Raw genomic sequence first — 12,629 nt, 5'->3', positions numbered from 1 at the left:
GAGTGTTGAGTTGCATTTTACTCCGAGATTATAGTGAATCGTGTGGATATTCCTCGTTCACCGACGCCATTGCTGGCCATGCGAGCCTGTGAGACGCACCTGGGTGAAAGCAAAAGACGATTACTATAGAGGCCAGGTTTTTTGGTTTCTCTTTTTCTTCTTTGTATTTCTATTTTGTCTTTGGTGCTGCGGATTGTGATGTTCTGTGATATCCTGTGAGAAATTTCAAGTTTGATGGCGAGCCACCCGAATCTACTACAGTGAAAGAATCTACTACGGTGAAAGAATCTACTATGGTGAAAGGGCAACAACTCGTGACGAAGAGGACAATATCCTTTCCTTCCTTCTCCGGTCTTGCTGTAGCGAGACAATTCAAATTTAGAGACTACTGAGTTTTTTTTCTTTTCATCAAGATTGACAGACGAATACAGAGACTGATAAGAAACTGATATGTGCTTTGAAAAGCATTGAACACTCGTGATGGTGTATGGTTATCCATAGCTGAAATTTATTGGTAAATTTGATTAATATTGAGGTTCTTGTTCAATCAAACGATTGACAGTTGTGATATTTTGAGAGAAGAGTGTTTAAGAAAACACACCACTCCATTATTTATTATTTTATTTATTTTATTTTATTTTGTCATTGCAATTATCTGTGTATGTTTTGGGGTAAAAGAAGAGTGCACTCTAGGGGAAATTTTCATGGTTGAACTGTGTATAATTGACTGACATAACCTTTTTTGATTCTATTTATTTTCATTGGAAACCAAATTACATACCAGTTCATATCTAACTTGTGTTGTCTGTTTCTCACCACAACCCGCTACCTCCTTTACGAACTTAAAAATCTTCTGCTAAATGTATCTGCACCAACAGCAATTCATTTAATTAATTAATTGTTAAATTCTTAGACACCCGTTACAGAAGGTTTTGACACTTCCCTTTTAGGTGACAAGTGGACCCAAACCATGCTAGGAAAATTCCTCCCACAGCATAACAGAGCATCCGGAACCCCTCACTTTATTCAGGTTTTTCCTTTAATTTGTCACCTATCTATATCTTTAAAAAATACTTTGTAAATGCATATCTCTTGGCATCCTTTAGCCACATCTTAGTCAGTCGCCTTCCATATTATCCAAGATTAAAACCAAGAGCACTAAGAAGGATGAACGATTACCACCTTTTCAGTTTATTTCCCCAAGCCTCATCTTTCACTAGAATGAAAATTCTGCTTATGGCCACATTCTGCATAATTATTTGTATTGCTTCATTTCTTCACTTGTACTGCATGTACATTTCTGACAGAAGATTTTAGTTACATTTTCGTGCTGTTAAACTGTTTTGTGTCTTGCTTTTGCAACTGTTTTCGTCATTTGTGTAGATCAGCAATGTGATTCCATACACACCAAGAGAAATTCCTTGAATATTATAAAGATAAATGAAGTTGTAATGTCTAAACAATAATGTATGAAATAGCATGAAATGTAATTAAACAAATTTGTTCACATCTTCGTTGTAATTTTTACATTAAATTATGTAATCGAAATATCACAGCCCATCTTGGTATTTAATTGTTCTTGTTCACATTAAATATGTCATTGACCAGCAGCTCTGCCGCCATTGGTGTATGAATGTGTGTGAATGGGTGAATGAGATGCAGTGTAAAGCGATTTGAATACCGTTAAGGCTTAAAAAGGCGCTATATAAGTGCAGACCATTTACCCACTAAAATAAAGTGAAAATCATAATTTATTATTATTTACATGTGTATGAATTTTCTTTTTTACTAAATATTGTTTTCTGTTAACTTGTAGATTTTCAGTTTTATTAATCTTTCAATACAATTTTTATTGGAAACTGTGCAGCAGGTGGCTGCCTTTTACTTTGTTATGTAAACAAGCAGACAACAACTCACACTCTAGTATTCAGCAAATTGCGAATTAACAAAGATAATTATATATAACACCAAACACTAGAGATGCACCGATCGACAGGCTACGAACCGGAATTAGCTGATTTTCCGCTGCTCGGCCGGACCAGTGACCTGCCGGTCAGCCTCACGTCTTTCGATTCCAAGCCGGTCCGTTTTGTTGCCAGCAGCGCAGGCAATAACGTCACAGCTGCAAATAAACATGTCATTGGCGTGGAAGATCTTCACTGTGAGTGAAGAATACATAAAGTTCGAAATGTGTTATAATTGTAAGGCCAAAGTAAACCGTGGGGGAACCACCACCATAACTTTCGGAACAACAAACCTAATTAGACATTTAAAACACCATCACCCAGCTGAAAATGCCCATTTTAAAAAAAGAAGCTAAAAAGGGAAAGCGGCTAAAGCTAGCCAGAGCTCAGACCCAGCCACAAGTCAGAAACCCCTCCTATCATTCCTTGGAATGAGCAGCGAAAAGACCAAAGCAATTACGAGGAAAATTATGGAATTCATGGCAGTAGATGACCAGCTGTTCTCCATAGATGAGGACAGAGGGATCAGAAATCGGATAAAATTCCTCGATACAATGTAGGAGATCATTTCCGACGTCGCGTTGCCAGAGTTGTTTATTCTCGTGTCATGTCACACACGCAGCCTGTTATCTGTCAACATTTGGGTACACAAATCCAGGAGAGGGGAAGTGGGGTGCTGGATGGCAGAGGCAGGCTAAATACTATACAAATTGTGCCGTTGTGATTTAATGCGCTGAGTAACGTAATTTTTCCCACCGTGTCCGATATTCAAATCAGTGCGACACACATTGCAAAAGGCAAGGGCATTGTCGATATGGCTTTGGGATATGAAATTAAATTCTTCCATCCAGCTGTTGTTAAATGTACATGTATATTTAGTTTTTTTTTCACCGGAGCACCAGCTGAGTCTTCTCCACCCATCTACCAGTGATGCTTGATTTAACGTCCCACGTCTACTGCCTGCGCAGATATCAACAGCGCAACTGGGTTGTAGGTTGCAAGGTTGAGGTCATAAATGATTTGTAATCTTTATAATGTGTCGATTGTGTGCGTAGGATGCGTTTCATTCAAGATCTGGACCACCTTGGAATAATATATTGATGTGATTATTCATATAACGTGGTTTGGGCCATACAAATTACGGGAGTTTTTTTGGGAGAAATAACAAAACAGGAGACTCCCGGGAAAAACGGGAGTGTTGACAGGTATGGTTACAAGCCGTTCCCCAAGCAGCAATCAGTTTTACAACTGATATTTGGACATCTAACGTAAGTTGAGCGTATTGGACACTTCAGATCTTTGGAATTGTTTTGTTAGACGAGTAATAAAGAGAAAAAGGTCCATTTATAAAAATAGTGGAAAATGACATTTGTTATATAAAGCAACTCATTTGCAGTTAATTGCTATTTCTACCTCTTTCCAGTCTCAGAGCACTTTATTTTGAGAGTTGTTTAAGTAAGAGAAGATCCTGTAACTTAGTGCAGTTTGGGGGAAATTGTAATGTTTAATAATTTATTTTATTATGAAAATAAAATGTTGCATTGAAGAAAGGTAGATTTTGTTTTTATATGCGGTCAATAATAGTTCTTAGAAAGAAAATTGCAATCGGTGCATCTCTACCAAACACCACTTGACACCAAACATATGAACAGAAAATTAAACTGATTACCCAAGAACTCAGTAATACTGAAATGAACAAACTATGATACAGTCTGACAGATTTTTCTCTTCAATTTTTACAAGCCAAGCAGATGAAGCTTGTCACCTTCACTGATATATTGATGCAGTCACACTGGAACACCGCAAGCACACACTGTAAATCTTAACATATTGATGCATACAGTTATTTAGGTTTCGATAAGCAGACTTAATTAAGACATTCATATAAACATATTTTCTCATGAACTCATGAAATACATTATGTTTGAAAACAACCAAAAACATGCAGTGTTCAAATTGAATAATTACCCAGTCATTTCCATTTTCACCACAGAAGTAACAGGTCTTTCAGGTCATCTAGAAAACAAAGATGTTAAAGCATTACAGTAAAAGTGGTGCTATTTTATAGTACGACAACAGTGTATTTAAAAAAAAAAAGAGATTTTTATAGTTACTACATACAGTTGAAGGGTAAAATGTGGACATCTCGAGTCAAATTGCACGTTATGTTGATTTTCCAAGTAAGAAAAATACCATACAATATTTTCAGTGGGCACACATAAACTGGACATGTTTCTGCAAATTGATGAGCACATTTATTTGTAATGTATTTGCTAACCTTGACATATGAAATCTACTGAAATCTCTGGATAGATCTAAAACATGCAGTGCATACAGATGATCTAAAAATATTGCTGAACTAGAAGCATTCTGTAAGGAAGAGTGAGGGAGAATTCCTAAAGGAAGAATAGAAAGACTGTTAGCAGGATACACATTTATTATGGAAGCTGTTTTTTCTGTGAAAGGTGGTGTTACTAAGTACTGACTGAAAGGGTTTCCAAACCTTTCACCTGCCACATATATACAGTTTTAATGTATTTGTAATTGTTAAATTATGTCATTCAATTCTAAATGTTCTCAACAGTTTGAAGAAATGTATGTATTTTAAGTGTGTTCACTGAAAAGTCAAGTCAATTTTATTTGTATAGCACCTTTCACAACACACATCGTTTCAAAGCAGCTTTACAGAAGATCAGGCATTAACAGACGATAAAACTAATGTCTATAAAGTCAATAAATCATCATTGTGTAATTAGATAAAATACGATTCTTAATCATGTTTAAAAATAAATCAATAATAGTTGTATTAATAACTCCAGTGAGCAAGCTGACTGTGGCAATGAAAACAAAACTCCATAAGATGTAGATTAATGGAGAAAAATAACCTTGGGAGAAACCAGACTCACTGTGGGGGCCACTTCCCCTCTGACTAACATCATGAATATAATGTAAATATTACTTATGTATAAAGTTATGGTTTAAAATTATTAAACTAAATAATTGTTAAGGGTCAGTGTTTAAACATCGATTTTGTTTGAACTGTAAGATTAATGACAATGTCTTTAAAGTCCATCCTGGATTAACTAATTAATTGACTGATGAAGGCTTTTGTTGGCAATTGTTAGTCTATGCATTCCATTTCAAGATCGTAGTCCATCAATTGACTGAAATCTCATGAGGTTTTGAAGAAATATACAAGTTGTGTTTCATCAGTATAGCAGTGGAAACTTATTCCACGATTCCTGATAATATCTCCCAGGGGACGTATATACATGGAGAAAAGCAGAGGCTTTGATCCCTGTGGCACTCCATATTTTACTTTTGTTTGGTTTGACAATTCCTCATTTAAATAGACAAAGTGGTAGCGGTCTGCTAAATATGACCTAAACCATGCTAATGCAACTGCCAACATAATTCTCAAGACTATTAAAGAGAATGTCGTGATCTATCCTGTTGAATGCAGCACTAAGATCTAAAAGCACTAGAAGAGAAATGCAGCCACGATCAGATGATAAGAGCAAGTCATTTGTAACTCTGATAAGTGCAGTCTCCGTACTGTGATGAGGCCTAAATTCTGACTGAAAAGATTGTGTTGTTTTTACTTTTTAACTTTTGCATACAACTGTAATTACAAACTGCAAGACCAGTATTGTTACCAGTGTTCTGTAGGAGGGATGTTGCTATCGCCATCCTTAGAGCTTCAGCACCACTGGTGATGTGGACAATTGTATTGGCTTGTCATTTCAGATGCATTCTGCAAACTAAAAAGGAAAATAATTAACAAATAATGATGTGGTTTTCACACAAAAGCTGTGTCCATCAAAGATAAAGCTTGCACTTTATAATAATAAATCAGTTTAATCTAATGTACCCGGCCCACTTTTGACCACTGTTACTATCTGCGTTGTGTTATGAAATTGAGAGAAGACACAGGACAACTTGAACTGCTGCTGATTTGGAGAGTTTATTTTTCCTTTTCTTTTTGCTGCTGTCGTTTGGGGAACATATAGATGGCGCTGCATGGAATAAACAGAGTACAGCATGAAAATGTTGCGTCTGTGATTTTATCACCTCTTGTCAGCGCGCTCAAAGCACACTCAGCAAACATCACAATGATAGTAATATTCAAAAATAAGATGAAAACAAGTTAAACAATATTTAGGCAAAACAAATTGTAACTGACATTCAACTAAACAGTTTATCCTCCAGTAGCTAGTTTGAATCCATCATGAATTAGAGACAAAACAAACTGATACAAAATTAACACGTTGGAAGATAGAACAAATATGAACCATACCTGCATGGAATAAACAGCGTACAGCATGAAAATGTTGCTTCTGTGATTTTATCACCTTCACAGATCAAAGACCAGTTAATCAATCGACCAAAATCACCGCATTTAACCGACGCACACACATACACCCAAACCGCTGTACTCGGAAATAAAACTATTAAATCCAGTCAAAGAGGCCATGCGTTATTATTATTTTTCTGTCTCATTTTCTTGTGATCTCGACATAACTAAGGTTGTTTTTCTCGTGATCATGACTTAATTTCTCGTGATCTCGACATAACAAAAAGTTGTTTTCTCGTGATCTCGACATAACTAAGGTTGTTTTCTCGTGATCATGACTTAATTTCTCGTGATCTCGACATAACAAAAAGTTGTTTTCTCGTGATCTCGACATAATTAAGGTTGTTTTCTCGTGATCATGACTTAATTTTCTCGTGATCTCGACATAACAAAAAGTTGTTTTCTCGTGATCATGAGGTAAATATAACCTATTATCGCGCGAAAAATCTTTCTACTTGAGAACGGAATTGGTGCTGCAAGCAGGTTGGCAGCCTCCGCTTCCATCATAATTCATATAATTGCGCGCTCTTCTAATGGAATTCATCTCCGCTTTAAGAGAGCGGGGTGTCCCAGAGGAGAACCTTGCAAAAATGGAGGACGATAAGGTAGGCACTTGCTGGTTGAACAAAAAGCGTACTTTTACGGTTTTGTGGTAATTAAGATGGATACACCAATGATGAATGTTTCAAACTGGTAGGCCTACAAAACATTGCGTTTCCTGCGTTTGTAAACTAATAAATGTACATAACTTTCCTGACTGACTTGACGAACAAGTACAACACAAGTCTGATTCGTGGACTTTTCTTTTCAACCATCAAAATAATTTCTCTTTTTACCCGATTCATTTTAAAGTATGATTGAAACAACTGATGAATCATTCCAACTCTCACGAGTTATCAATGTGAATCACTTTCAATCAATCAATCTGTCAGTCAGAGTTCAGAGAACTGCACGCATTTGACTTAGGTAAAGTTGGTTTTATTCGCACATTCGCGTTAAAGAACTTTTTCAATTAAATAGTCAATAAAGCTATTTTTTTTCAGATTCGAAGCAGCTACATGATATTGACAACAAAGGTTGTGAACTACAACATTTTTTACAATCGATCAAAATGGGCAAGTATATTTTTAAGCATGTACTTTAGAGATGAATATTCAATGTGTGTCGTAACCAAGATAGGGACCGTCTAAAAAGTTAATATTGTTTTTCATCGTGTGCAAACAGACAACTACATTTTAGCCAACTGCAGATGTAGCCTCTCACATTATGTGTTCTGATGCTATAGAATGTCCTTTAGCAACAAAACCTGCATTATAATGATGGTGTTTAAAAAGGTGTTTATGAAATAATAATGAATGAATCTGTACATGAACTGTAATTTGGTAACAATCCAGACTGTAGAAAGGAAAATCATGTTTAATCTCCTGAACATAGTTAATTGCTTCATTTTACAACCGTTTATATTTATTTATTTATTTATTTGAGAAAAAAAATGAAAAAGAACTGTGTGTGGTGGTTTTAATAATGACATATGATTTATTTCAAAAGGTTTTGAAAAGCATCGAGACGACTGCTACAAAGCAAGTTGGATCATCTTGTCTGGACTCTACAGAACATACTACAGCCCATGTATTGCTGTTTTATTCACCTCTGTTTTTCTGTTTTTATCTGTGATAAAGAGTGTGTAACAGTGTTCTCCAGGTGTTGAATAAAAAGAATGGCTAAACTCTATTTTATGTTTTCCTGTTGTATGACATCTGTGTTTAACATGGAACTCTAACAATAACACAATTCATGTACATTGATTGATGTTTACAGTCCTGCAGAAATATTACTGTCCGTGGTACTGAATCCATCAGATTATTGACAAGTACTCAGAAAACATGACAGCAAACAAGATGTTTATTTTGGGTGTGGATTTTGGAATAAACTGCTGCTTCAATGTAAATGTAATAAGTGACTTATCAAGGTATTCATCAATATTTTTCTTTCTAAATATCACATGAGTTGAATGACTTCTCTAGGCTTGTGAGATTTTACTTTGTTATAGAATTTACCAGTGTAATTACTGAAATGTTCTTTTCATGTATTCTTTAATGTCTGTATCTGATATCTGAATGCAGTAACAGTGCTTGCTAATTTAGCCCGGCTTCCAGAAATGAATCTGGAATCAGCAATGTTGAGATATTTTGTTGATATTAAGTCATTGAAGGAAAATTATATTGTCTGTTTTATAAAGGGAATTATGGGGCGGAGATAATTTGCCAGGACAAGTGGGGTGAGGCATACACACATTGTCTGGTACCCTAAAAGTGTCAGTCAGAAAGTTGTTTATTTTATGTTCATCTTAATACAATACACAATACAGAACTGCACAACATGTCCCTTCTGCAAGAGGTTTAGCTAAGAGAACATTCATTTGTCACTTTATTCTGAGACATTCAAGCATTTGTGGTCTGTCTATGGACACTTACAGACTTCTAAATCAGTCAGCTACATTTGAGGCATACAAATTAATAAAAGAAAAGCAGCAAGCATACATTTCAAATGATAATAATGGTAAACACATCAACCTAATAGTAATGTTTCTTACAATATGAGTGATTAGATTTGGTTAAATGATATTTAATATACAAATGATTAAATGATAAAGCATAAGCAAAATTGATAAAACATAAGCAAGAAAATATATATACGTATGTATTTTTTCTGCTTCATCAAATACATACATATTTTTTACAATTTAAACACACTTTTAGCATGAGCTCCTCTAACTGAATAGCTTACAAACACAAACCACAAATCCATGGTTCCTCTTTTGGTGGCAGATTAATTTCGAGGCACTGGACATGAAACCACCTCTGGCATAATTCACATTGAACCTGGAAGAAAAATAGGACATTGTTAGATTTATTCAGAAACTGTTGTAATTATGAAATGTATTTGTGAAAACTCATTTTCTCTTCAATTTCTTTTCACTTTCAACAAATAGGCAATAATGACATAAAGAATACCCAGGTGCAGAGCTCCTCTGTTTGGTCCTTTTGGCCTTTTTTTCTTAATGTCTTTTTGTCCACATACAGAGCAATACTCATCTCTCGACACTGCAATTATGATAATGTAGATAATTATACTCCATCACTCTGTCTCTGGAAATAAACTGTTCTTTCAAAATAGTTTGCCAATACCTGATGCCTGCAAAATTGTTTTGGCAACATTTTTCCTGATGTGGCACATCTCCTCTTTGCTGGGTATTATGTTGATGCTCTCAGGAATGTTTGGAAAGTGTTCCACCACCTGCTTGGCCATCTAGAAGGAGAGCGGAGAACATTACTAGTCTCATATGGGAAAATGTGAGAACAGTGTTTATGTAAAGTAGTTTTCCCTCCATTTACCTGCATCACAAAGACACCACAGCTGAAAGCATCCTCCTGGAACGAATGGTGTATTGTCCCAGGCTTCCACATAGTGTCCACCCAGTCTTTTCTTCCATGCTGGTTTCCTCTCTTCCTGAAATATTCCCTGTTGTAGGAAAAATACAGTGTGTGGGGTTGTGGTGGTCTTCAGCAACATCCATATGCTAATATTCCAATATTAGTGTTGTAGATCGAAAAAGGTTACAGATTTTTTATACAACATAACATACACAATTTTTTTGCATGCTTGTGTGGCAAGTTTCATTTCATCACTACCACGTTGAGGGTCAAGTATGAAAATGGTGTTAGTTGTAGCATGTAGATACTAAATATAAAAAAAAGATTAATAATTAGTCATTCAATTAAATGTCTGTGAAAAGGTCAAACATTTATGTATGGGTGTATCAATGTTTATCTGTAATAGTCATACAACACAATAATTGTATTTTTTACTTATAATATATTTTTACTTACCACAAACCTCCAGTGCACGTGTCTGATATTTACAACAGAGATGACCCCATCATATTGCTCAAAGTTGACCTATATATCAGAAATGTAAATAAACGTATTTGTGTACTGTAAAATACATGGACATATAAAAATGCAGAATCATAAGTAGTTGCACTCACTTTTTTCAAACCTTGTCGTATGACCTGGTCTTCTGGGCCATTTAAAATGACACTTGTGGTGTAATGGCTTAGCTGGTAGATATTTGCACCCTTTGCATTAAGTACAGCTCTTAAATAGCACTCGATCGTCTGGGAAAAAAAAGATAAATCATTGCAATTATTCAATTTATTTCAATTAGTACGTACATTGAGAAAAAACATTTAGTATCTGGCATTTACTTTTTCTTAGGTACAACATTTTTTATAGTTTATAAATGTATATATAGTACAATTTTGTATTTACTAGATATTTTTGTTATGATATGTGTACCTCTCCAAATAACCAGTCATGCGGCTTCAGTGTTAGGAACTCCTTGTGATGTAACAGGAACTCCAGATTCTGATCTTCAGACTTCACAATGGCTACAACCAGTTCATTGTGCGGTTTTGTCCATAACATGTCAATCTGTGAATGTTACACACTTCATATAGTCAATAATAAGTTAGCTGAATATATGCAATAAATAGTTTCATTTGTTGTACTAACTTAATTACCTCTTCCTCTACAGGGAGTGCCTCTGCAGGAAGCTGCATTGGCTCAGGACTTGACTGTTTGTGGCTTTTTGGCTTATCTTTGTGGATCCTTCTTTTCTTTTTTTGTGGAACAGGCATTCTCTGAGGAACAGAAAAGAATTTGGATTTGGTGTTTGGGAAACGTTCTTCCTTCTTCTTCATCCAAGTTTCTTGACACTGATCAAGGTTCAGAGGTGGCTCAGGCTGGAGCAACAGCTTTTGAGGAAGGTTATGCAGAATGATGTGCTCTGTATATCTTGTTTGCAGAGACTGATGCATTTTTCTTATGAAGATTCCTGGTTTGACATTTTGTTGTTTATGCATTATGGAATGTTTGACAATTCCAAACCACCTTTCTATGTGACAATTGGTATCTCTTGTTTTTGGTAGTGTCAATGTTGTCACCAAATCCTGTTCACAAGATTCATACCTACCGGTAGTCAGGTCTCCCAACAGCAAGCCACTCCAAAGAGGAAAAATGGCAAGGTAGGTATCAAAGAGGACAGTGAGGATGCCCGGACAAAAGTATGGGTTGTCCTCTTTGGCCAAACATGTCTCATCACCTTCCTCTTCTTCCTTCACCTCTTTCATGATCTGCTGGAAGAAAGCAGTGAATGGTGATCTGCCAATGATGGTCATTGCATGTCTTCTCTCTTCACTTTCACACATTTCCCAGTCTTCAGATTGGGAAGTTTCTTCCAGTGTATCCTCTTTGGATCTTGAAATGACACTCTCCAAAACACACAGACTTTCTTTGACAAGGTTTGTGTTTTGTGGGGTTGTGAGCAGGCCACAAAATGCACGGAACACAATTCTTGATTCAGTCATGTTGTTGGCATTTTGGAGTCTTCTGAAAGCATACGTGGCAAAGTCTCTCAGTCCTTTGTCATCTGTTTGCCTAGAGATTGCCTGTCTGACAGCTTTCAAAATGTGTGCAGAGCAAATGTGCAAGACAGTATATGACTTCATTTCATCCCATGATGTTTTCCCAATGCAGAACTTGTATGCTCTGTCGAGGTAAGAGCTGATGTGCTCTTTGTTGAAAGCAAGCATTACACTTTGTATTAAAGCCCAGCTGTAATCAGTCTCGACCTGGTGAACATTTATTTGTGTGTATTTTGACAAATGCAATGTAAATTGCATGAGCCAGAATGTGATTGGTGGTATTGAGTGATTGTTGGAGAGCATTTCACAGATGGGAAGAGGTGGAGCATCTCTAGCGTTCCCTGGAAGAACGAGTGCATAGTACAGCACACGCTCGGCTGTTCCGGTATTTTTGACACAACTCCTCCAGTGGCATCAAGATAGAGGGACACGGGAGACTTACTTCGCAAATGATGCACAAGAATGCTGATGCCAAGCTCGGTGTACGAATGAACAATGAACGGATTCATACTGAAAAGCTGTACGTAGCCTGGTACCTTGAAGTATTTTGTGTCACATTCCTTGAGCAATGTCTGCATTAAGTATATTTCCATCATGACATTGGAGTGAATGGACTCCTTTTTCCTCATTTCTGAGCCTATAACTTTCAACACTTTTTATTGAGAGATTCCGTCATGTTCCCAGCCAGGAGCTGCTCGTTTGGTGTTGATTGTAGTCGCTGTAAAAATACTGACTGGGTCCATGTGTTAGGGCCTTTGCTATTTTCCCTCTTTTTAGTTTGGTTGCTGGCCTAGCCTTTTTCTCTGAAAGTTTGTGGTGTATATCT

General features: G+C 36.3%; 1 protein-coding gene and 1 gene segment (V, D, J or C); both read right to left on the bottom strand.

Moving 5' to 3' along the window:
• Window positions 1-12,629, bottom strand: part of LOC127652887 (Ig mu chain C region membrane-bound form-like) — a 176,951-nt gene that overhangs the window by 64,392 nt on the left and 99,930 nt on the right.
• On the bottom strand, window positions 9,093-11,357 carry LOC127652922 (uncharacterized). 2 transcript variants are annotated; one of them, XM_052139377.1, is made up of 8 exons: window positions 10,901-11,357; window positions 10,677-10,811; window positions 10,367-10,495; window positions 10,209-10,277; window positions 9,965-10,059; window positions 9,714-9,840; window positions 9,507-9,627; window positions 9,093-9,200 (listed from the first exon to the last, which is right to left on the bottom strand). In XM_052139377.1, the coding sequence occupies exons 1-8, from the start codon at window positions 11,240-11,242 to the stop codon at window positions 9,190-9,192; spliced, it is 1,029 nt and encodes a 342-aa protein (XP_051995337.1). In that variant the 5' UTR covers window positions 11,243-11,357; the 3' UTR covers window positions 9,093-9,189. The 2 variants fall into 2 exon arrangements, 1 of the variants encoding a protein (XP_051995337.1); XR_007971759.1 differs by lacking the exon at window positions 9,965-10,059.

Source organism: Xyrauchen texanus, chromosome 12 (assembly GCF_025860055.1).
Source record: "Xyrauchen texanus isolate HMW12.3.18 chromosome 12, RBS_HiC_50CHRs, whole genome shotgun sequence".
NCBI lineage: Eukaryota > Metazoa > Chordata > Actinopteri > Cypriniformes > Catostomidae > Xyrauchen > Xyrauchen texanus.
The sequence above is the reverse complement of the archived record's forward strand: the minus strand, read 5'-3'. Positions and strand labels throughout refer to the sequence as shown.

Bases quoted from the DNA above. Each gene is read 5' to 3' on its own strand.
- LOC127652922 (XM_052139377.1), bottom strand. From the start codon at position 11,242: ATGCATAAACAACAAAATGTCAAACCAGGAATCTTCATAAGAAAAATG. The intron at 10,060-10,208 runs GTAAGTAAAAAT...TTTTATATTTAG, and splicing joins ACGTGCACTGGAGGTTTGTG to TATCTACATGCTACAACTAA. The intron at 9,841-9,964 runs GTATGTTATGTT...TTCCTACAACAG, and splicing joins CAAGCATGCAAAAAAATTGT to GGAATATTTCAGGAAGAGAG.